We start from the raw sequence: 24,819 nt of genomic DNA, 5'->3' as shown, positions 1-24,819 counted from the left end.
TGCAGGATCCACGCTGGATCCATCCCGGATTTCTGTGTAACTGGATGAAAGAGCTTCAGTTAGCAAATTGATTGAGTTCTCTGTGTTTAAGCACATGGAGCTGAGAAAATGGGGATTGTTCAGCCTGGAAAAAGAGAAGGCTCCAGGGTCATCGAATTGTGGCCTTGCAGGGCCTAAAGGGGCTCCAGGAGAGCTGGAGAGGGACTGGGGACAAGGCATGGAGGGACAGGACACAGGGAATGGCTTCCCAGTGCCAGAGGGCTGGGATGGATGGGAGATTGGGCAGGAATTGTTCCCAGCGAGGGTGGGGAGGGGCTGGGATGGAATTCCCAGAGCAGCTGTGGCTGCCCCTGGATCCCTGGCAGTGCCCAAGGCCAGGCTGGATGGGGCTGGGAGCAGCCTGGGACAGTGGGAGGTGTCCCTGCCATGGCAGGGGTGGCACTGGGTGGGCTTTAAGTTCCCTTCCCTTCCCTTCCCTTCCCTTCCCTTCCCTTCCCTTCCCTTCCCTTCCCTTCCCTTCCCGGGATGAACATTCCCTTTGAACCAAGTTTCCAATGGTAAACATCAGTTTTGCACCAGTTTTGGCATCTCCTGTGTGTAACTAAAGGAATATTTGGGAATCTGTTGGATTTCCCGTGTGTGCAGAGAAGCCAGGGAAGGGAAGGGCAGCCCAGAGCCTTTTCCCTGGTGCTTTTCCCACCCAGCATCAGTTTCCCAGGGACCCCGTGGATGGAGCAGCCCTGGGGGTGCAGGGGCTGGAGACGGGAGCAGAATTCCTGCTCTGGGGGTGCAGCCCAGTCCCGCGGCACGGGAAAAGCGGGATTTCCTCGGGAAGCCGGGCAGCTGCCGGCACTCAGCAAGGCACACGCTGACACCTGGCTGCACCGACGGGAAGGGAGCGGTGCGCATCCCGGTGCGCCGGGAATCAGCTCCCGAACTTCCAAATGCCACCGAATCACGGAATCATGGAGCGGTTCGGGTTGGAAGGGACCTTTAGAGACCTTTCAGTGCAGCCCTGAGCAGGGATAGCCTCAATTAGGGCAGCTTGGCAGCCTGGTTTTGGGTGGTTTTAGGGATGGGGCGTCTCCCACCTCGCCACCCTCACGGAAAAAAATCTTTCCTCCTATCCTAAGTCGAGCCTCTTTTGGAGTTACAGAATAATTTTAATTTTTGCTGTACATTACACGACGTGGAGTTCCCCCTAGGGTCAGTTATTCTAAAAGTCTTGACTTGGGATAATTAAAACTTTCCCACGTATTTATCAGAGTCCAGGATTCCTTTTGCAGCCTCTCCCATCGTGGATCCTCCAGCCCTGGAGCAGGAATTGCCTCCATCCAGCAAGCACTCCCTCACTTCCAGGCCATTAAAATATTAATGCATATTAAAATATTAAAAGGACACGAAGTTTCCAATTAAAACCCAGGGTCTTTTCAGCTTTTAGTCACGCAAAGAAAAGCCAGACGAAAGAATCCATTTTCGGGGAGCTTGCTAGCAGGGTAATTACGACTGAAGCTCAGTCTATTCTGCAGCTTTAAAACAGAAATACATGTAAATATAAATCTGTGAATATAAATATATAAATGCAAATCTGTAAATACTGCTCGTCCCACTGAATAAACCCTCAATAGCTTAAAAATCCTACAAGGAACTCTTCCTACAGAGAAGCTGTGGATGCTGGAGTTGTTCCAGGCCAGGCTGGATGGGGATTGGAGTAACCTGGGATAGTGGAATGTCCCTGCCCATGGCAGGGGGTGGAACAAGATGAGATTTTCCAACCTAAACCATTCTGGGATTCCATAACTCCACAACACTGATCTGGCTCTCAAATTCCAATTGTGTGTGAATGATAATCTGGAACGTGCTATGAATATAAAGCATCGAGGGTTGTGAATTCCTTTAAATGCACAGATGTGTGTTTTTATTTTGATTGCAGGGTGTCAAATCGGTCTCAAACCACAATCACTTCTGTCGGTTTTGGGATAGGTTTGGACTCTGAGTAAGGTGTTTCAGTGGAGCTGTCCCTGCCCATGGAAGCAGATGATCGTCCAAGTCCTTTCCAACCCAAACCATTCTGGGATTCCATAATTCCATGACCCTGCTCTGGCTCTTCCCCTCCAGCTGCACCTGGTCTTAATCCGAAGTGTGCTATAAGTACACAACACTGAAGGTTCTGAAGTCCTTTAAATGCACCAATGTGTATTTTTATTTTGATTGCAAGGTGCCGAATCGTTCTCAAACCAAAATCATTTCCGTCTGTTTTGGGATTGGGTTGGACTCTGAGTAACGTGGAAGGAGTTTGGAACCAGATGATCTTTAAGGTCCTTTTCAACCCAAACCGCTCCAGGATTCCTCGACCCTCTTTAACAAACCGCCCCAGATTACCCCAGTCGTGCCTTACACAAACCCTACAGAGGTGCTTCCGTGTGCTCCCTATGCAGAGAGGAAACCTGAAATGGGACCCCCCAACCCCAGTGCTTTCAGTCGGGGGTCTGGACTGAAATCCTTTGTTCCCTCAGCATCCAGCGAGCATGGCGTGAGCACCTGCAGCGCCAGGACCTGTCCCCACCCCCGGAGCGGCGGGACAAGCGCAGCCCGTCCCCAGTGTCCCCAGCGTCCTCCACGTCGCCGGCCTCGGGCAAGATGAGCAGGTCCGTCAGCATGAACACCTTCTCCGACAGCAGCACCCCCGTGAGTCCGGCTGGAATCCCTCCCTTTTTCCTTTCCTGGCTGCCTTTCTGGGATTTGGGACAAGTGCAAGCTCAGTTGTGGGTTCAATGGGTTGATAACGGGTTAAAAAGGGATTTTTAGGTGTCTCAAATGACCTTCAGGCAGAGGTGCCTCTTGTCGCCTCACCAGGATGTGCCACTGTGGGTATCAGACCTGGATTTCAGCAGATTTTGGAGGTGTTCTTGCTGGAAAAAGGTGCTTCCAGGTGGTCTTGTGTTCTCCTGTGTGTTTAGAATATTGTGTTCCCAAAACCCCCCAAATTGTGGTGCTTTTCCAGCAAAGAAAGGTGGTTTCTTGGTTGGTTTTTTGGTTTTATTTTGTTGGGGGGGTTGTTGGTTGATTTTTATATTTGCTGGAAGCTGATTTAGGAGTTCAAAATTAAATTTGATTTTTGGAATAAATATTCCACCGTGACCAGTGGCTGGAGGCTGCATTTGTCTTTTTAAAGTGACCCCAAACAAACCCCTAATGCAGATGCCATTTTTGGAACACAGAAAATGCTGTGACTGCCTCTGAATTGGGATTATTAGGTCAATAAGCAAATACAGAGCCCGGAAACGTTGTTTTCAACTTTGTCACAGAAGACGAGATTTGAGGGAATTACAGACCGGAGTGCATGGAATAACTCAGGAATTCCAGGAGCAGGAACTGCGGTGCTGCCTGGTGCAGGAGGTGTCTCCCTGCTCCTGAGGAGGGAACAGGTTGGTTGGGTCCTCACTGTCAGTGGCTGTTGCCACTCACAGGACAGCATTTGGTGGCTTCTGAATCCCTACAAAAATTCGGGAGTCATTGTTAGTGGTGTTCTCCGGGCTGGATTAATTTAATTCTGCCTTGACTTGCAAAGTTGGAGCGATTTTCATCATGTGAAGCCCAGGGTACTGACCCAACAGAGCTTTTCCATGCTAAAAACTCTGATCTTGGAGTTCTGGGGATAATTTGACTCTTTTCCAGTGTTGATCCAGGCCCAAAGGGAAGCTGTTCCCAGCAGGTTTATTGTGGGACGCGATGCCTGACAGAATTTAATAAAATATCCCTGAGGGCAGTGGTTTGTTTTTAGTTGGGAGCTGGAGAGCAGGAGGATAAAGTGGGCTGGAATATCGGGTTGGACACTGAAGTTTCACGGATTAAAGGGGTTTGGTGCCTTTAACGAATCAATGGGATGGAAATGTTTATCTGCCACTGGAATCAACTTCCACCAGAGGTCCCTCGTGCCCTGCGCAGGGACACTCCCGGGTGCTCCAGAGCTTTCCAGCACTAATCTCGGTTGGAAAATGACAATTTTGGAGTGTTTGGGAGTTCAGTAAGGGCAGCTGGGAGTTCTATGTTTGTGGGAAAATGAAGCTTGGATACTGGGGTCGGGATTTAATTTGTGTTAATGAGGCGCCCACTCATCCCACTTCGGCGTGCAAAGGAAAAGGGGAATATTTCCTTACACTTCCTGGTGCTTAGCCTGTTAATAACCCTCGGAAAAACAGGGAATTTTTCTGGTGGCTGAGACATAAAACAGGCGCAAAATAAAGCAGGGCACAAAGCAAAGCGCTGGAAGTCCCCTGTCAGAGGCAGAGGAGGAATAAAAAAGTGTTAAACAATCGGAAATTCACACTCAGAGAGAATGAAGTGAACCCCAAAATATTTCATGAGTTGATAAAATCCAGAAATTCTCTGGTCAGTATTTTGAAGGTAAATTTGGGAAGATCTGTGAACATTCACACAGAGGTTTCATCTCTTTTTGCAATAAATTGATTTTCCCTGAGAAAGGGAGGCCAAACTGTCTGAGCTGCACGGATTGGAGTCTCCTGATTTCACCCAGATTTCCCATGTTAGGAACATCCCACCTGACACGAAAATAGGTCCCCTTTTCTTGCCACTTGGCTTTCTTTGTCCAGTCCTAGAGAGACTCTCCCAACTCTGTTCTAAGACACGAATTTGTGCTCAGTTGCTGTTCCCAAGGCTCCTGGATGTTTCCTACCCTCCAAATCCAAGAACCTCCAAGCAGATCAGCTTATCAGGGAATGGATCCTGCTGTCCCTTTACCAGCAGATAAATCATCCCTGACATGGGGAGAGAGCGATGGCTCCACCTCCGAGTGTTTGTGGGATGGAAGCGGGGTTCCCCTGCGCCTCTCCCTGGAGAGGACTGACAGAACGGGCGGGATGTCGGAGCTGGAGGGATGAGATTGGAAATGGAGAATTCTTGTTGGGCTGCTGCTCTGTAGCACAGAAAGGTTTGTGGGCGTGGAGTACAAAGTGGTTTTAACTGTTGGAGAAGATCTGTTATCGATCACTGATCAGAGTATGGCGTGAGGAGCTCTCAGGCTGTAGCTGTGCTGCTGTCACTTGCTTTCATTTTCCTTTTGCACGTTAATTTCTGCTAAAGAAAAAAATTAGAAGACAGACAAATAATAGATTTGAACTGATGCTCTTCCTTGTAAATGTTTCCAATTTTGTTACTGTGTAGAAAGGTGCCAAAACCTTCCTTCCTGGATGGGTTTCTGCTTTTTTCCTCCAGAATCCCAGAGTGGTCCAGGTTGGGAGGGACCTCAAAGGTCACCCAGTCCCACCCCTGCCATGGGCAGGACACCTTCCACTGTCCCAGGCTGCTCCAACCCAACCTGGCCTTCGACACTTCCAGGGATCCAGGGGCAGCCACAGCTGCTCTGGGAATTCCATCCCAGCCCCTCTCCACCCCCACACACAGGAATTCCTTCTCAATATCCCATCTAAATTCCAACTCCTTCGGTTTGAAGCCATTCCCTTGTCCGGTCACTCCAGTTCCCAACGAAGAGTCTCTCTTTGTCTCCCTCATTGCCCCACTCAGATCCTGGAAGGTGCTCTGGGCTCTCCACATAAATTTCCTCTCTCCAGGCTGGACAGCCCCAACTTTCCCATCCAGTCTCCACAGGAGAGGTGCTCCAGTCTCCTTATCAACTTCGTGGCCCGTCCTGGACTCGCTCCAACAGTTCCGTGTCCTTCTTACGTTGGGAACACCAGAACGGGGTGCAGCGTTCCAGGCGGGGCCTCGGGCAGCATTCAGTGTCCGGGAGGATGCGCTGTCCCAGCTCCCACCCCGCTGGGCTGCCCGGGAGAGGAGCGGGAGCGCCCCGGGATGCGGTGGCGGTGCTCGGGCGTTCAGCACCGCGGGCAGCGGCGGGGCCGGGGCCGCTCAGCACCGCGGACAGAGGCGCGGTCCTCTCGCTCCTCGGCCGGGACTGGGGGCTCGCTGCCCTTTGATGAGGATCTTTCCCTAACCTTGTCACTCCCGATCGCCCACCCTGGCAAGGCACCTCTTTTCCTCTCCTAAAAATCATTGCGATGCTCATGAGAATGGCACGAACCGAATCCGTAAAATTCCCAGGTTTTGCTGGAGCCAAGTCGCTCCAACAGGGGACTTTCTACCAAGAAATGCTCTTTTTAGAGGTGTAACCACACAAAACCTGCTTTTCCAAACGGGAATGGCTCTTTTCCCACCCTTTCTCCGTTTGTTGATGCCACAGAAATATCCAGTGGGGAAAAGAGCCAGGACTGAACTCCTCTGCTCCTAAACCCCCGTTTGTTTATCATTCCTGCCCTGTGTGGTGCCTTCACAGCTGGGGCTTTTCCCAGTGATTTATGAAGGTTTGGTTCTAAAACCTTAATTCTCTCTGCAGCCTTTGGGTGTTCCTAGGTCTCCCACCTGCAGGAGAATCCTGTTTTTCCACTGTTGTCTGTGACATTCCCAGGGGTGTTTTGCACCTGCAGGGGCGATGGGAAGCTGAGGGGCAGGGAATATCAACGTATGGGAGGCAGTGAAATCCTAACGATCAGCGGGGCATTAATACGGGGAACATTCCCTCTTTCCTGCGAGCCTGGATTCCCAAATCAGCAGCCGAGAGGGAGCCATCTGATAAATATTTACAGTGTGATTTCTATAGAATGTAAAAATGCAAATCTTGCCCTTGAGCAGCGGGGATAGAAACATAATTAAAGATGAGGGAGACAAATCCAGCGCTGAGATGAAAAGGCCCTAATTAGAAATAAAATATTTGATGGTTTGGGGAGAAACATTAACGCTGATGTGGCTGTCAGACAACACTTGGAATGAAGGGAACATGGGAAAAAATGTTGTTTTCAACCCCTCCCATTGGCTTTGGATAATCTCAGCTCTAAACGTGAGCAGGGATTCACAGCACTGTGGCCCAACATGGAATTTTTCTCTTAAAGGGATTTTTATGGAGAAATATTTGTGAACATAATCATCCGGAATGATTATCCAAGTTTAACTCTCTTGCAAATATTATCCCATGGGATTTTAACTGCTGGGATACAAAAGGACCCTCTTGAGCCTTTCTGCTGGTGGGAGCAGAACACCAATAATTCCTTCTTTTTTATGTTGTGTGTATTGAAGGTTGAGTATTGATGGGACCACTGATGTTGATTTGAGTCGTTGTGGTTTAGCAGCAGCAAAATCAATCCAGGAATGATCTTGGTTGACGATAAAATGTCTGGTAAGACATTTCTGCTGGTGTGTCAGTGGGAATATTTGGCTGCTTGAGACACTCGAGAACAGTTTTGTTGAGCTCTGGGGTGGGTTTAGCTCTGTGAAGGTTCAGAAGGAGATGGCCCTGGTGGGTACCAATGAGAGGTCTCAAAAATAGGTTTATTTTAAGTCCCACTTCAGGAAATTTGGCTAAATCCTTCATAACCCCTTTCTAAGCTAATTTGATCTCCAATATCTCATTTATTCCCACGGCATCACCTTCCTTTTGCAAAGCCAGGCTCCAAAATGAAAATCAGATCAATGGAGGATTTAATGCTTAATTAAGCAGGGGGTGCAGAGCAGATTTGCACCATCACAGAAAGTTCTTGGGGGGTTTCTCTCCAGCCCTGTGACAACACACTGAAAATCCAGAATTTTCTTTGTCCAAGGAACTGCCAGAGGACAGGGATAGGTGGGATTTTGGGAGGAATTGTTCCCTGGGAGGGTGGGCAGGCCCTGGCACAGAGTGCCCAGAGCAGCTGGGGCTGCCCCTGGATCCCTGGCAGTGCCCAAGGCCAGGCTGGACATTGGGGCTGGGAGCAGCCTGGGACAGTGGGAGGTGTCTCTGGATGTGACAGGGGGTGGAATGGGATGATCTTTGAGGTGCCTTCCAACCCAGACATTCCATAATTCTCCACCCTGTGTCCAGTGAGCTTTGCTGATGGCATTTGCAATCTTTGGGAATGATGACAATGACCTGACCTCTTTAGGCTGGAAAAGATCCCATTTTTAATCCAAAACGCCAAGACCTTTTATTGTCACCCTTCCCCAGCACTGCTGATGACAGAGATCCAAGAGGTGAATCCAGAGTCAAATACTGGAGCAGTGCAGGAAATGGGAGTGGGTTTGGAATGGGAAGAGTGGGAATGGTGGTGTGCCCCCAACACGGAATTATTTGAGACTGGGAGATTTCCAACCACAGGTTTCCCACAAGGAATTATCTTCACTGGCTGGAATGAATTATATTTTGGTGTGACCAAAAAAGAGGGGAAAATGTACGAAATTTAACTAATGGATGATAAAGTCATGATTGGACCAGGAGGAATTTGATGTATAAAATATATTTAATAGAAACTTCCTGGGATGGAGGGAAAATCCGATGGAAATTGCCCCATCCTGAGCCATTAAATTATTTTAGTGGCTCTATCACCAAAGAAATGTGGCAGCAGCAGCACTTTAATGGGGTCTATTACAGAACAGTGGATCTTCCCAAATATATCCAGGTTATCTCCTCCCAAAGGGCAGAGTATTGATTCCTGCTCTTAAAAGGAATTTTCAGAGTAAACACACCGGAAAAGTGCATTTTGGTGGGAATAAATATGATTTGGGCTATTTCACCGCTCGGAATTTAAGCAAATAATAATAATAATAATTCTGGTTTGTGGGAGATTCTGACTCTATTTCAGTCACTCCGTTTTTGGAGGCAATTTTCCACCTGTGAAATGACTTCTTAGGGTCAGATAAAGTTCATTAGGAAGACGTAAATGACATTTTAGGGGGGGGAAATGTAAATGTGCTGAACACTTCTGCCAATGGGATGTATTTAAGGGAAAAGCTGTGTTTTCTTAGGGAATTTCTGCAGTGGAGTGAAAACTTCACAGTGGGGGTAAAAAAAGCCATTTAACTTCAGCAAAGATCCCAAAGCGAGCAGCACAGAAGCGCCCTGGTGGTGGTGGTTCATGTCCCACCTGCTCTGCCCATCCTGGAGCTGAGTCCCACCACAGGTGATGCTTTTGGGAGGAAGGTCGGGCAGCTTTGCTCCTCAAGAACATCTCCTTAAATCCCATTTAACAGAGATTCCCACGTTGGAGTTATTCTGGTCCTCAACAAAACCTGATTAAATCCTGTGTTAATGGAGATTCCAATGTTGGAGTTATTCAGGTCTTCAGATTTTCTCCAAACCCCGTCTCTCACACCAATAATTTTTGGCAAAGCCACCCTTTTGCAAAGGTCTTTAGGAGATCCAAATCCAGCAGTGAACTTTGGGGTTTATTCCAGATTATTCATTGCTTCCATGATTTGTTTGATTGCATCACTTGGTTTTCCTTTTTTTTAAACTTCTGAGCTCTTTCTCCCTTTCATCTGAAATATCAACCTCTATGAACCCCCAAACTCCCCCAAATTCCCCCAAATTCCTTTGTTCTACCCATGTGACAGTGAATTCTGAAGGGGTTTCCCATTTCTCAGGCTCTTCTCTCCAGTAAGATTTTGTTACCAGCGCCAGGATCACCTCACACCCCAGTTGTGTCCTTGTCCCTCGGACTGTGCTTTAAACTCCCCTTCGCTGGCGACTTCTGAAATTCTGACCTTATTTTGCCCTTCTTTGCCCACACTGAATTCAATATTTCTCCTCCCGTTGGACAGGGCAGGGAAATGCTGGGAGCTGAGCAGTTCCCACCTGGGAACACCAGAGCCAGAGGTGAACTCTGGAATATTCCTGGGGTTTATTACATTTGACATTTTCCTGCCCTTCTGATAACACCTTCCCCACATCGTGTGTGCACCAGTCCTTCATTATTTGAAAATTTGGGAGCTTTTGTTTTCCCAACTAAACCCTTGTTTCCGGTTCCTAATTAAGGCACTGCTTTAATTGCATTAACTGCTCTCGTTCCGAGCCTGAGCGTGGCCGTGGAGCTCGGAAAACGCCGCTCCCATTGCGTCAGCGGCCACGCTTTGGCTTTTCCAAGGCATTTAAAATTCCATTGCTGTTCCAATAAACCTCAGCCAGTGGATTATTTTTCATGGACAGACAGTCCATCCTTCTCCTGGGGGTTTTATGGACAGAGTGTATAAAATGATAACGCAATGCATGGGCCACCTGCCATCCTCTATCAGCTGCTTAAATCAGCTGCTCCAGACAGGAATTCAATACAGGAGAAGCTGTTCCAAATGGATTTTTCAGGTACAAGGCATAACAAGGAATTTCAGGAGTATTCTTGATCCATTGGCACCGAGCTTTAAAGGCATTTATGGGCCTTCAATAAAGATGCTTTCAAACCATCTTCAGAATAATAAAATCGCTTCGGTGCTCTGAGGAGCTCAGAAGAAAATCAAATTATTGTTAGATTTGATTATGGCAATGTCCAGAAATCCCAGATATTGGATAAAATCCACTGAGAAGCAAAAGGAGAATCTCATTTAGGGAGGGAAAGGAAGAGAAGGTTTTGCATGCAGGAATAGAATATTCCCCTGTAATTTTATTTTTATGTAAATGATGTAAATTAGATGAAGATGTCATAATATTTCCCGTGCTGAATTCATGGTATTTATGAACACTGCAGTGCTGTTTCCCCCTCTCCCGGAAAAACCTGCTGCGCTTCCCAGAATGCTGGGGATTTATTTTGTCTCCTGTGTTTAATTATGCAAAATTGAGATGCAAACTTCAATATGAAATCTTGAAGCCAAATTTCAGGGACAGATTTCCTACCTCGAAGGAAATGGAACATGGAGCTGCTGTGGGGAATTCAGTATTTTTTGGGATGTACAGCAATTAAAACAGGCTGCCCAGGGAAGTGGTGGATTCCTGGATTCACCATCCCTGGAAGTGTTCCAAAAATGTGTGGATGTGGCACTTGAGGACGTTATTTAGTGGTGAACGTGGGTTGATGGTTGGACTTGGTCTTGGAGGTCTTTTCCAACCTTAAGGACTCTGTGATTCCATGAAATGAGGCCTTGGCGTCTCTTCCCAAACTGGGAATGCTGCTGTGGCTTCCTGCCCACTTGGGGCCCATTTTGATGTTTCTCTTCCTGACAGTCAAATATTTCCTGGATTTTCTTCCAAATTAATTCTAAATTTGTTTTGTGGGGTGGAGTTTCATGGGTGGCTGTAGGGCAGGGCTGGACATTTGTCTGTTCCTTCCCATTTCTGGGAAATAAAACCCCCAAACCTTTGATTGAGCCCTGAATCTCCTCTAGGGCAGCAGCGAGGCTCAGAGGAGCTTGGAATTTGCACATACAAATCCCAGTCTGGCTTTTCCATGTCCCAATTCCCATTCCCTGCCTTTAATCCTCACACACTTCTTTGTTAAGCCCATCTGCAGCAACTCCTTCATTCCCTTCTGATGGAACAGATCCTTATCCCAGAAGAAAGGGAGCTGGACACCTTTGTGCACGGATTGTGACCTTTCCCTAAGGATTCGTGCTCCCTCTTGGAGAAATCTTTGGGAAGGCACTGATTCCCTGCAAATCTGAGCCTGACTCATCACATCATCAGAAAGCCCCAAACCCAACTCGATGCGTAAAAACATCCCAGAGTTCTTAACTCGCTCTCCAGGAGGAGTTTAATGAGCCAGAAAATTAAGAATATTCACATTTTTTTCCAGCAAGGAGATATTTTAATTCCAAACATTCCTACTTAATTTCCCTCGGAGCATAAACTCAGACTTTCTGTGGCAATGTCCTTTCAGCTGTCCTTGTCTTTGGGATTTATTTTTTCCATGCTCTTATTTTAAACCCAGCTCTTTGACACACAAAAAAGTATTATTTCATTTATTAGGGGCCGTGCCCACCATGAGATAATCACGGAGAAGGAATGAGAGGCTGTCACTGACTCCTCTCTCCATGAGAAAGGAATGTCAGAGCTCCTGGCTCTCAATGGATGCCTTTTCCAGCAGCACTGAAGGGCTTTATTTGGATTCTTCCAGCACCACTGTGCTTTGTTCCCAGCCTTGGCCACACAGTGGAACTTTGTGTGCCGGAAGGGCTGATGCCAGCGGTGGAAAAGGTCCTAAAAACTCATGGAATTTCTTTTGGGATACATGAGCCTCAGTAAATAAGGTTTTATTACAGCCTCAGGAGCAGAAAGAGAGGCATGGTTGGAGAAGGGTCTTGCTTAGAGTGTGACAGAACAAATCAGGTCGGGACAGGTTTAATTCAGGTGAATCGGGGTTTAATCCCAAACTCTCAAAGTTTGGCTCTTCCAAGAGGGATTTTTATTAAAATATTCAAGTCAAAGTTTAGCCTTGTGCAAGCCTAAACTCCAATTAAATTAAAATTTTGTTGAAGTTGAATTAAAATTCAATTTTAGCATCACCTGCTGTTCTTTTTTCCACTTGACTAGGACTAAACAGGAACTTGAGTGTAGGGTTTTTATAATTGGTGGTTCTCCCTGGGAAAGGTTTGTTTTAGTGTCTCCTCCAGTCACAGAGCAGCCCAACCAGTGGGAATGAGCTGTGTTTGTAACTCCAGCGCTGGTTTGGCTGCAGGGCTGGATATTCTGGATTGACCCATGTCAGAAACTTGGATGTCTAAAAGTGAACCCTCAGTGCATCAGATCTTCTGCTCCTCCTGTGTTTTCCTAGAATTCCAGGATGGTTTGGGTGGGAAGGGACCTTAAATCCCATCCCATCCCAAGGGCAGGGACATCTTCCACTATCCCAGGCTGCTCCAAGCCTCATCCAGCCCGGCCTGGGACACTCCCAGGGATGGGGAAGTTGTCCCAGTGTGTTGTTTATTTCCTTGGTTAAATCAGTGCCGGAGATAAATTTAATTCCTGTGGAATTTCACTTAAAACACAGAAATTGCCCCAGTTTTTGGGAATTCACCGTGATGTAAATGATGGGGAAATGTAGCTGTATCCTACTATAAACATTTCCATGTGTGAAGTAACTTACAATTGCATGATCCAGGTGTTTTCCTGCTCCACAAAACCTGGATGGACACGTGCAAAACACAAATATCCAGCATCCATCTGCATCCCAACTCCTGCATCCCTTGGCAGAGGGGTGCTGTGGGATCAGTCCCTGAACGAGCCTCTCCCTGCCCCCACAAGCTGGGGATTTATCCGAGCAGCCTGACCTTCCCCAGGGACTGATAACTCAACTTCCTCCTCTTCAGCACCTCAATTAAACATTGGGAAAGCCTTGCTTGGCCATTAGGATGAAAAATCCAGGATTGGAAATGATTACTTATTAAATATTTCCTGGGCACTCCTGAAAAAAAAAGCTGGATTTTTAAATTTAGCTGGTTTGGGAGCTCAGCAGCTGGAGAAGGAGCCGTGAACCTCTCCTGATCACAGCCAAGACGCCTGGAAAAATGTTTCCACAGTGACAGTAAAATCTTAATAACCTGTCAGAGGCGCTGCTCAGGAGAGGTTTGGGATGAGAAATTGCTCCAAGATTTCCAGCTGAACAATGCTGGGTTCATTGTACATCCATCAAAACCCAAAGTGAAAGTTAATTTACCTCAAGTCTTGCTGCTGAGCAAAGCCAGGGCCTACTTTTTAATTTTCCAGGAGAAAATTGGGCATTTCAGCTGTGGCTTTCCGAGAGCCAACGTTTGTGAGGAGAAAAATCCCAGTGGGGAAAGACTGGGAGTGATCAAATACTTGGAGGTGCTGTTAAATCTCAGATAATTGTTACCTCAACACAAAAACTGGGGAAAAATTAAATAAATTACAACAGGGCCCCAAAGTGCCTAATTAACCTGACAGATTAATTACACCCCCAGGGAAATTTGGACAATAGGATCAAGAAAAACTGGCCTGGTTTTGGACAGTCTGATCAGGGGAAATTGAAATCTCCTGGTTCAGGAGAGCCTGGACACCCAAATTGTTCAGGATTCCGGGCGGCCTTCAAACAATCAGACAAATAGGAGCTGCTCCCAAGGAATTTTCTCCCAAAAAAATGAAATCCATACCTTTTCCTCTCACAGATGTTCTCCCAAACTTTGCATTTGTCCCATCTCTGCAGGTTGCTGTTGGTCACAGAAGTAGTTTGGGGTTTTTTTCAGGTTTGTTTAAAGCAGGGCCCTGTTGGGGTCCCTCCCCCGCCGTGTAGCCCTGGGAGAGGGGCCCTGAGGGCACAGACACGGGGCTTCCCTGTCCCTGCTCAGCCTCGTTCCCATTGGTTGGTTTGTGTTCCCTGCGCGGGCAGAAGGACCCTTGGTCCCGTGACTGGAACAGTTCCTCGGCAGAGCTCCGGCCATGCGGCTGGAGAAATAAACATCTCTGAAACAGCTATCAAGAATCTGTCTGTCCATATATATTTCCTTTCCACGGGACTCCTGGTTTGATATATGCGTGTTGCAGGATCCCCACTACAACAGGGCCCTGTGGAAGGAAAGGTGGGTTTGAGTTCTGCCTTCCCTCACACCCTGAGGAGCAGAGCTGGTGACGATGGCCCAGCCCCAGGCAGGCAGGACAATGTTTTTTTCCTGCTTTAAAGGCCTGAGAGTTATCCAGGATTTTCTGGGAGAGCCACGTCAACATAAGGAATGTGGGGACACCCTTTTAAGGGGTTTCTTGGAGCTGTTATGCATTTAAATTGTCCCATTAGGGGGGCCACGCTCCCCTGGCTGCCTATAAAATCAGTCTCGGGAGAGCTGTGGGGGCTCTCCCAGGAATTATTCCTGCTCTTTCCCACTTGAATGGGTTGCTTATTTTAGGAAAACAATGATTTTCTCCAAACGAGGCAGCCTGAAGTTTAATCTTTGTGGGTGGGTATTTATTTGCTGTGATTGCTGGGTGATGTTCTTATCTCTTATCATAAATTCGCTCAATAAACGAGTTCATAAACACCTGATCAGGCCCTGCATGGATCCAGATTCCTGGATTCCTTTTCAATTCCTTGATTCTCTGCTCCTTGCCAGTCAACAGGAATCCCAAAGAGACAGCCAAAAAACAGAGGTGGGGACACAACGATTTCCTGCAGTGGCTTTTGTCCGTAATTAACAATAAAAGCTAAAATAGAAATGTTAATTATTGCCTGTAACACTCAGCTCTGCTTCACTTCTAAAGGATTGGGAGAATTTAGGTTGGAATATTAAAAATATCCTTAAAGATAGGAATACCTGGGAAATGTCTCTCCAAAACTCCACAGCCCTGGCACAGGGTGCCCAGAGAAGCTGTGGCTGCCCCTGGATCCCTGGCAGTGCCCAAGGCCAGGTTGGAGCCACCTGGGATGGGGGAATCTCCTCAGGAATTGCTTTTATCCCGGTTTTCAGGGAAATTTTGAAGTCTTTTAATCACTCAGAGCATGTGAAGGACGTGGTGCTGTATCAGCCAGCAAGACTTTTATAATATTTAATAAAATCGAGGAGAGTATTCCCGCCCTGAGGGAGCAGATTGCAAGGGAAACTGCCCCCAATCCGTGAGCCTCTGGGGACCCAGCAATTTAGGGAATGCTCATTGCTGTGCTTCCAGACAATTCCCTGACTGTAATCCCATTTCCAAGCTGGCTTTCCCTCCTGCCTGGCAGCAGGAGCTCTCAGACAAGGAATTTGTGAAGCTTGGATCACTTCCTGCTTGGGACAGCTTTGCTTAAAGGTGATCTGAAGTTTTAGGAGCTTCCCAGGAGGTTTACTCCAGACTCGGGGTATTTTTGGAGAGCTGCTGGTTGGAGAAGTGGAAGGAAAGCAGATTTTCCTAAGGAAAATGGGAGGCACCTATGGTACCTGAGCAACTCCTGGGACTGGTTTTCTTCCTACCACTGGGACAATCCCAGCTGGGGTGGATTCCAAGCCTTCCCTTCGCTCCAGGGCTCAGCTACATCACTGCCATCCCACTCTTGTCCATAAAACCACACTACAGCCAGCAAAGAGTTCTCCCAAATCCGTGAATAAATCCCTAATTTTGCTGTGTCACTGCTGCCGAGCGATGCCACCTTCGAAATGCAAATTAAGTCACGGCATTAAAGCCGACTCTGCTTTTCCGGCCCGGGCTGAGCTCACCTGAGTCCCCCCATCCCAAATGCATCCCTTTGCCAGATCCTAAAAGCACGTTGTTGTCCCAGCCGGAATTTGCATTTCCAGGAGGGATTTCTTTTGTCTCCCGGTGCTGATTTGATTGTCCTCGCTGATAATCGCTTGATTAGCCTCCCATCAGCTCTAATAACTTGTTTCCTCCTGATCAGGGAGCCTGAGAAACCAATACGGGATGGAGTGGGGAATATCCCAGGTTTATTCCAGAGGCACCAGGAAAGGCACAGCCCTGCGGCTCCTGGAATAACTTAATGAATGAGGGCTGATTTCAGCCACCTCATGGATATAAATGGATACAAAAATCCCAATTTCAGTGTAAAATAGGGATTGCAATGTGTTCTGTGCCATTGGAATTGCAGGAGAGGGAAAGCAGCAGTTCTCCTGGGCTCTCCACATCCCCTCCAGAACAGGGAGAGCCTGGAGCTCTCCCTATTCCATCATTCCATGATATTCCTGACCCAGCAGCCTGGAGCAGGGGGTTGGGAACACCCAGTGCTCATTCCAGGGCCACCAGGAAAGGCACAGCCCTGCGGCTCCAGGAGTAACTTCATGAATGGATATAAACAGAGCTCAAATCCCATTTTTAATGTAAATTTGGGGTTGAGACGTGTCCTGAAATGTTGGAATTGCAGGAGAGGGATTGCTGGGCTCGCCACATTCCCTCTCCTCCCGCCTGAGCCCCTCATCCCCATCCTTCCCACCCTCCCTCCCTCCCTGGAACATTAGGAAAGTAAAGAAAGCTGAATAAATGAAAAGCCCTGTGAATTATTTATCCCTCTGGAGCGGCTCTTCCCAGCTTTTCCAGAGCCCTCCCTCCCCCTCTCAGAGCCGCTCAGCTCTGCTTTAGGTTTGTTTTAAATTAGCCAAGGTTTCCTTCCATTTTAATGCCCCCCACTAATTAATAATTAATGGCCTCACTGGCTCTGGAATCTGTTTTTTTCCAAGCAGGGATTCAGGGACAGGGAGCGAGGCTGATCCTGCTCCTGCTCAGGCTCCACCACTGCCCAGCTGGGAAATAACTTCAGGTTTTTAACTGAATGTTGCATTTTTTCAACTTTTTGGTGCATTTTTTCACCTTTTGGATGTATTTTTCCATCTTTAGTGTATTTTTTCCACTTTCTGGTGGTTTTTTTCCTGTCACTCTGCTCCTCCGTGGACCTTTCCCAGTCCTTTTTTCCTCTCTGCTCACTTTCTTCCCTTTAATCTCATTTTTTTGGGGCTTTTCCCTCCAATTTTTACTTCCTGTGCCACCACCCCCACAGAGTTTTCGGAGTTTTTTTCCTTTTTGAATAATTTTCACCCCATTTTTTTCAGTTTTCTCCGTTCTCTCCGTGTGATTTTCACTCCAGCTCTGCTCAGGAGGGTTCCCCACTCTTTGCCCCTGCTGGAGGGACTCCACAGCCAAAATATCCCAACGACCTTTCCATATTTCCAACAGCAGATGGACCTAGAATGCCAAATTCTGGGATTTATTTTCCTTGGTTTTGTTTGAGTCGGGCATAATTTAATCCTTGAAAATGAAAAATTCCCTCTTGAACATTCCCCACCTTTTTTTCTTTAAACCTTGAAGGAGTTTTTTGCCTTTGTGGCTCTTCCTGGGAGGAATCCCCTGAGGATTAACACATCCCTGAGGAACTGCAACAGGAAAAACCGATGGAAAATAAATATTTTTTTATTTTAATCATTTTTTTTCCCCAGAGGAGACTTGCAGGGAGTGCTTTGTGTCCATTTTTCAGCTGCTGATCCGGGAAAAAATTCCAAATTTACCTAAAGAAAGACTCGAGGAGGGCGCTGAGGACACCTCTCCCGGGATTCTCCCGCTCCAAGAGTCAGCCTGGATTTCCTGTCAGGATGCAGAACATCCCCACAGCTGCTGCTGGAACTTTCACAGCTCCTTTTTAATCCATTTAGAAAGAGAATTTGAAAAGCCAGGACAGGTTATTCAAGGGAGTCACCCCCGGTGGAGGTGAGATTTCCAAGCTTTATTGTGGAAAAGCGAATTATGACAAGTTAAAATTGCAAAGGCGCCAGGCAGGATGGAATTAGGGGTTGGAAGGACTGGAATATTCATCTGGGATTGCTTTATTTGTGGTCTGACTTGGGAAAAGGGGGAAAATTTCCTGCCTTTTCCGGCCATCCACGGAGCCTGTGGAAATGAGGAGAGGCTGGAGAGATGTCCAGGATTGGTGCTTGGAAATGAATCCCCATTTTTGAGCTTCCTGCAATTTGCTGGCTGCTAGAAATATTCCCAGTTTTTTCTTGGATGATCTCTACGTTTCTATGACACCTCCCACTGTCCCAGGCTGCTCCCAGCCCCAGTGTCCAGCCTGGCCTTGGGCACTTCCAGGGATCCAGGGGCAGCCACAGCTGCTCTGGGAATTCCAGCCCAGCCCCTCCCAGGGAACAACTCCTTCCCAAAATCCCATCTGTCCCTCTGTCCTTGTGAAGCCATTCCCCCTTTTCCTGCCACTCGCTTCTCCAAGGGATGTGTTCAAAGGATGGGGATGGGAGGAGGATGGTGGGATCAGGGATGTGTTTGTTTGTGCTCCAATCCCATGAGGAATTAGCAGAAACCCATCAGAGAAAATCCTGATCCTGTATTGGAACAGGGGGATTAAGGGATCCAAGGAATTGTCCGTGCCTGGGGTTGCAGCACATCATGGACATTTCATTAATTAATTCATTCACTAATTAGCGCCGAGGGAGCCAGGGACAAACTGGTCCTGGCTAAAGGGGGGAAGGTCTGAGGGAAGAGAAACAGATTCTAGGGACAAAGCACAAGGTCCTGCTCCCACAACCCCCTCCAGTCCCCTCCGGGTGAGTCAGGATGCAGCTCCCAGCAACGCTGGATTAGGGATCTTTTCCCAGGTGAAATCAGGGATTTTCCAATCCCACGAAACTCTGAAGTTCCCAGAGTTCCCAGTCCCAGAGCTGGCTCCTGCTGCAGCCAAGGACAGCCCATCCCAAAGCGCAGCTTCACCTTCTCAGCCGGAGGGAAAATACTCCCAAAGTTCCCATCTTCCCAAAATCCATGAATGAGGAGATTTTGTTGAAATTCCTATTTAGGATAAACTGGAGCTGCAGGAGCCTGGGAATTCCATGCTGGAATGCCTGGATGGCTCCCTTCACCCTTCTCCTCAGACACAGCCCAGAGCAGCAACAAGCCCACCTTAAACATGGAAAAGAATCCAAGGGATAAGAAACGCCAGGAATCGAGGCCGGGAATTCATTGGCTGGAGTTCCCTGCTGCTGGAATGTCATTTGGCTCAGATAACAGGGCAGGAATTCCAGCTTTTCCAGCCCCGATGTGAGCAGCGGGAGCCGAGGGAAGCGTTAGTGCTGAGCTGATTGCTCATCCCGCTTCCAACGGAAAGGGTTTTCCATGGGAAAGAGCGGACCTGAGGGGATTTGGGGTTTGGCCACTGTGGAGCAGCTTCAGGCACCCCAGATTCCAACCGATCTCCCTGGGGAAGGAGAGAGGATCCTCTGGATACTTTAATCCATTTCCAGACTCCGGAGCAGGTCTGGGATTGCCCCAAACAGCGGAATTCCAGGGGCAGATCCCGGTGGGAGGCGCCCAGCAGGCAGCACCGCGGGGAGCAGAGCCTGGCCTGGCCTCCACCTCAACACCGCCAGGATTTGCCACCAGCATTCCTTACACAGGATAATCCCGAGGTTTTTCCTGGAATTCCCAGCACCGTTACCTCGCTCCGGGCTTTTCCTTTCGGAGCTGAAAGCTTTCCCTGCATTCCATGCCCAGGCAGGCTGGCAAGTGCTGCCGAAAGCAGGAGCTCCAGCCGGATCCAGCCCTGCTCTCCCTGTTCCGGAGCTGTTCCTGTGGTGCTTCCCACCAGGAAGGGCGTGCGAGAAGCTGGAGACGCAGATTTGATTCGGGAAACCCCAGGAATGCTGAGGAACACCTCCAGGATGGCGTGAGTTTGGAAAGAGGCGATAAAAACCCCAAACGGATAAAAAGTCATGGCACATTAATGCTTGGAATTGTCCGCTGGAGCAGCAAGGGAAGAGGGATGAATAATTCAAGGCAGACAGGATTTCCCTGGCAAGGTCGAGGCGTGTGAAGGGGAGGATTTTTGGGAGAGAGCAGCAACCTGCTTTCTTTGGGAAGAGAGCTCCGTCCACCCCGAGGGGTCAGGAGACTTCAGGGACCGTCTGGATTTTGGGAGATTGTTTTGGAAGCGGCTCCGCCGGCGGGACGCAGGGCTCGGCTGGAATCTCGGATGCCAAAGGAATTCAAAGTGGATTTTTCAGCTCCACGGGCGAAGCCCGGAGGAATGGGCAGCGGGAAGGGCGAGCAGGGAGCGGAGCCCTAAGCGGCCGGAGCGGGGCTCGGGATCCCGACACGCCAATCCCTGGGATTTCTCCCAAAATGGCCTGAAAGAGGAGCCGGGAGTGGAAGATGAATGTGAGTACCCGAAAATCGGATCCGCTCAGGCTGAGCTCTGCTCGGTGTTACCTCAGCCTGGGGACAGATCCTTTCAATAATTCCCAAAAAACCTCTGCTGCACCACGTTGGAATGAGCAGGGCTTTATAGGCACTGGGGAAGGAGCCGCAGGATAGGGAAGAACTCCAGGGATTCTGATTCCGGAGCCCAGCTCAGCCTGGAGCCACCTCAGCAGCTCACAGAGATTATTAAGACATTTATTTCTTTATTAAGAGATTTATTTATTTATTTATTTATTCATTCATTCATTTATTAAGACATTTATTTCATTTTTTTTTTTTAATGGAGAGATTTATTTATTTATTTATTTATTAAGACATTTATTTCTTTATTAAGAGATTTATTTATTTATTAAGGCATTTATTTAGTTAAGATGTTTATTGCTTAAGACATTTATTTATTAAGATACGCATTTATTTATTAAGATATGTATAGTTATTTATTAGGACATTTATTTATTAAGAGATTTATTCATTTATTTATTAAGACATTTATTTAGTTATTAAGGTATTTATTGCTTAAGACTTTTACTTATTTCTTTATTAAGATATTTATTTATTTACTAAGACATTTATTCATTTATTAAGACATTTATTGTTACTAAGGGATACACAGCATTCCAGAATAATATTAATATTAATAATAATAAATATCTTGGCTCGTTCTCCACACCCCCAAGTGCATCCCAGGCTCCGGTCTGAGCTCAGCAGCCCAAAATATCCATGGATTTTATTCCTCTGCAGCAGCAACAGCTCCACCAGCAAATCTTGGATCCTTGGGAGGGATCCTAGTGGACTGTAGGTCATTATTTTTAAACTTAATTGGATTTATTTGATGAATTTTCCCTGTTGATTTCTCACGGAGGCCATAGAGGGGAGGGAGCAAATTCCTTGGAGTGACCTGCTGGGAGTTTGTGGGGCTGGGGATTTTATAGGGAATTATTCCAGGAGGGATTTTAAGCCGGGGGTGTGAGACCCTGCAGGCAGAGCTGTGGGTCTCAGGGAATTCGGGATGCTGGGCTGGGATTGTGACTCAGCATCCTCAGCCCAGGGACGGATGTGCTGGGAGCAGGGAGAGGCAGGCAGGATGTGGTGTCCAGGAATTCTGGGATCTGCTGGGATGTGCAGCCCCCTGCAGCACCCCTGGATCCAGGATCCCTCCCTGGGTCTCTTGGGATGGTCCCTGGCTCCAGGGGCTGCTCCAGCCGCTGTTTCCCATCCCTGGGAGGCAGGGAAGGAGCTGCCCCATGGATGTGCTGCCCCTCACGGTCACGACCCATCCGCAGGGATGGGAGCGGGGGAGCACAGGGCCTGGGAAAGGCGTGTCCACGCCAGGAACCCCCAGTCCCCTGGATCTGTTTGGGATCTGTTTCCCACACGTTCGGATAACGTGTGTTCGGCTCGTTCCCCTGAAATTCCCTGGATTTCAGACTCATCTTGGCTGGATTTAAAACTCTGCTTGGGCCGGCTTTTGTGGAGGGTTGGACATAGTGGATGGGGAGGGATTTGGGATTCGGGATTTGGGATTTGGTTTGGGGGCAGAGCAAAAGTTAAACTCCAGCACCCCCTCGAATAAAAGGCAACACCTTGGATATTCCCAGGCAGCTTTAGGATTTCAGGAGTGCCCCAGGTCTGGGAGGTGTGTGGGAATGTGTTGTCACCACTGGGGTGGCCGGAGGGCTCCATCCTCCATCCCTGATCCAGGGATGCTTTCCAGGCACTCCCTTTTCCCTCCCTGGGAGTTATTTTGTGCTGTCTCCTTTCTCCCAGCACTAACATCCTCAATTTTCCCTCATTCCCATAACTCATACCAAACCCTCGGTGTTAATTGGAGCCCAGCACGGCTGTGCCAGCCCCGCTAAGAGGATTATCCACTTTCTGTCTCCCTGGCTTCCCAGGGGGAAATCCGGCAGCACGAGGCCATTCCCAAAGCCCTGGCTGCAATATGAGCTGTAGATCGTGGAGTCATGGGAAGAATCATGGAATGGCTAGGGTTGGAAGCTACTTTAGATCTGATATCATTTATATATATATAATTTATCTGTGTTGGTCTGGGGAGTTGGCCTTGGGTCTTTCCTTCCATATGAGGTGGGATGATTTATAAAACTAGGTTTTATTCCCTGGAAAGCTGCTCCCAGGCCTTATCCCTGCTGGCAGGAATTGCTAACCACAGAAAAAGGAACATCCCGTGCTCTACCAGGCCTGCAGCAAAGTTATTCCGTGGCCAGAGTCTCCCTGGTTGGGATTTTGGGGCTGGAAAAGCCCAAACTGGAGCTGTCTGCATGAGGCACGGAGCTGAAAAGAGCAGAGAGGGAGGGAACAGAGTGAGACAAAGGCTGAGCAGTTGCTTCCAGCCGAAAATGTAGATTTATGCAGAAAACAAACATCAAGAGCTGCATCTGTTGCAGGCTTAGTACAATTCCTCATCAGGGAGCAGAGCTCCTTCCTCACTGCTCCATTTGCTGCAGCCACAGATTTTATTTTCCCTGGATTTGCGTGTCATGAAGGAGTTTGGGGTTTTTTTGAAGTTGCATTTCTGTCTTGGAATGTAAATGAGTATAAAAATACTTCCCTGGGCTGGGTGACCACGCTTCTAAACCTCCATCCATCAGCTCCTCGATGTGTTTGGGAAAACCAAGCAGGGAAAAGCTGGGAAAGAGCCTTTGGATAATGCAGAGGTGTTTGGGGGATAACAGGGATGGCTTTCCTGCCCTTTCCCTGTGTGCAGTCTGCATCCCAAGGGATGGGGGAGGGAAGCTTTCCCCCAGCAATTCCCCCCTCCCTGTGGCTCTTCCACACTCGTTCATTTTGGAGAGCGATTCTGGAGTGCCTGAGAGGGATCTGTGCCTGTGCAGCTGCATTTCTGCACCCTCTGCTGCTCCTGGGGCTCCTGTGCTGCTCCTCCGGCTTCTCAGGGAGCAAATCCTGGGAGGAGCAGCTGGGAAAGGGGCTCAGCCTGGAGCAAAGGAGGCTCAGGGGGGACCTTGTGGCTCTGCAGGAGGGGGCAGCCGGGGGGGTCGGGCTCTGCTCGCAGGGAACAGGGACAGGAGGAGAGGGAACGGCCTCAAGTTGCAGCAGAGGAAGTTTAGGTTGGATATTGGAAAAATTGCTTCCTGGAAAGGGTGCTCAGGTCTTGGCAGGGGCTGCCCAGGGAGGTTTGGAGTGCCCATCCCTGGAGGTGTCCAAGGAAGGGCTGGAGGTGGCACTCAGTGCTCCGGGCTGGGGACAGGGTGGGGATGGGTCACAGGCTGGACTCGATGATCTTGGAGATCTTTTCCAACCTCAGTGATCCTGGAATTCCATAACTTTGGGGCTGTTCCATGGGTGCAACACCGCAAGCCAGATTTGGGGGATAACTGAGGGGAGATGCTTGAGGAGGCCACCAGAAATGGGCCAGGGGTCTCAGAGACACCTTCCCAAAAGCAGCTCCTGGAATCCCAGAATCACCAGGGTTGGAAAAGCCCTCCCAGCCCATCGAATCCAACCTTTTCACGACCCAAAGCCGGAGGGGAGCCAAGGAATCCCCCCCCCCACACATCCAGAGAACGCTGTGGGCATCCCAGGGCCCATCCCACACACGCAGCTCCGCCTCTGGCAGAGGAATGAGAGGAAAAGCTGGGGAGGAGAAGGCAGCGCAGGGAGTTTGGGCCTGGCCCTGAGGTTTAGAGTGAAAAACAAAAGTTAAACTCAGAGCACTTTGCTCTGAGCCTGATTATTGAGCCGCGGTCAGGCGGCTCCTGGGAAGGGCTGGACTGAGGATCCCATAAATCATGCGGGAAAAGCAAAGCCTCGTGCAGAGCTGAACCGCACCCCGGGGGGAACGGGACCCGAAGGTCCAGAAACAGCAAAGGGGAATTGTCCTTGACGGGATCCGGGAACCAGCAACAGCTGTCGGCTCAGAATTCACCGGTAACGGAGCAGATTGCCGGGATTTGATCCCGCCCTTTGAAGGGCGCCTGCAGGAATTTCTTTTCCAGCCGGAATTGCACCTTCCCCTCTCCCGGTTCGCTCCGTGTGCCCGGCTTTGGCTGCTTTAGGCTGGGATTAAACATCTGTAACCTGACTCGACCCCTGAGCCGAGCTCAGGCGGTGCTGCCAGGGAGGGGAATCTTGGGGAACGTGAGATTGCGGATTGCGGGAGGAATATCCAAACTTCATTTTCCCAAACCGTTTTCTGTGCCTCTCCTTTAACTGATTCGGACAAGAAATGATCCGCTGGAAGATATCTGCAGGAAGTTCACAGTGCTCAGCCCTAAATCAGGCAGTGAGCTGGATCATCCAGGAGGCAACAAAAACTTGGGAGAAATCGCTGAGGGTTGATTTTCGCTCCAAACATTCCCGGCTGCAGCTCAGGCAGGTGGGATCAATCTTCCTGGATTCCTCTGGAGCTGGGCACGCTCCTTCCCGCTTCTGTTGGA

The 24,819-nt window shown here is 48.7% G+C and overlaps 1 protein-coding gene across 1 annotated transcript in view; it reads left to right on the top strand.

Moving 5' to 3' along the window:
- The window catches only part of SCHIP1 (schwannomin interacting protein 1), an 84,195-nt gene that overhangs the window by 16,322 nt on the left and 43,054 nt on the right, over nucleotides 1-24,819 (top strand). Inside the window, exon 4 of the mRNA XM_048314675.1 lies at nucleotides 2,517-2,688. Within this exon, the coding sequence (XP_048170632.1) occupies nucleotides 2,517-2,688 (172 nt within the window). The remainder of the gene's footprint in view (nucleotides 1-2,516; nucleotides 2,689-24,819) is intronic.

This window comes from Corvus hawaiiensis, chromosome 10 (genome assembly GCF_020740725.1).
Source record: "Corvus hawaiiensis isolate bCorHaw1 chromosome 10, bCorHaw1.pri.cur, whole genome shotgun sequence".
Classification (NCBI taxonomy): Eukaryota; Metazoa; Chordata; class Aves; order Passeriformes; family Corvidae; genus Corvus; species Corvus hawaiiensis.
This window is presented reverse-complemented; position numbering and strand designations above follow the sequence as displayed.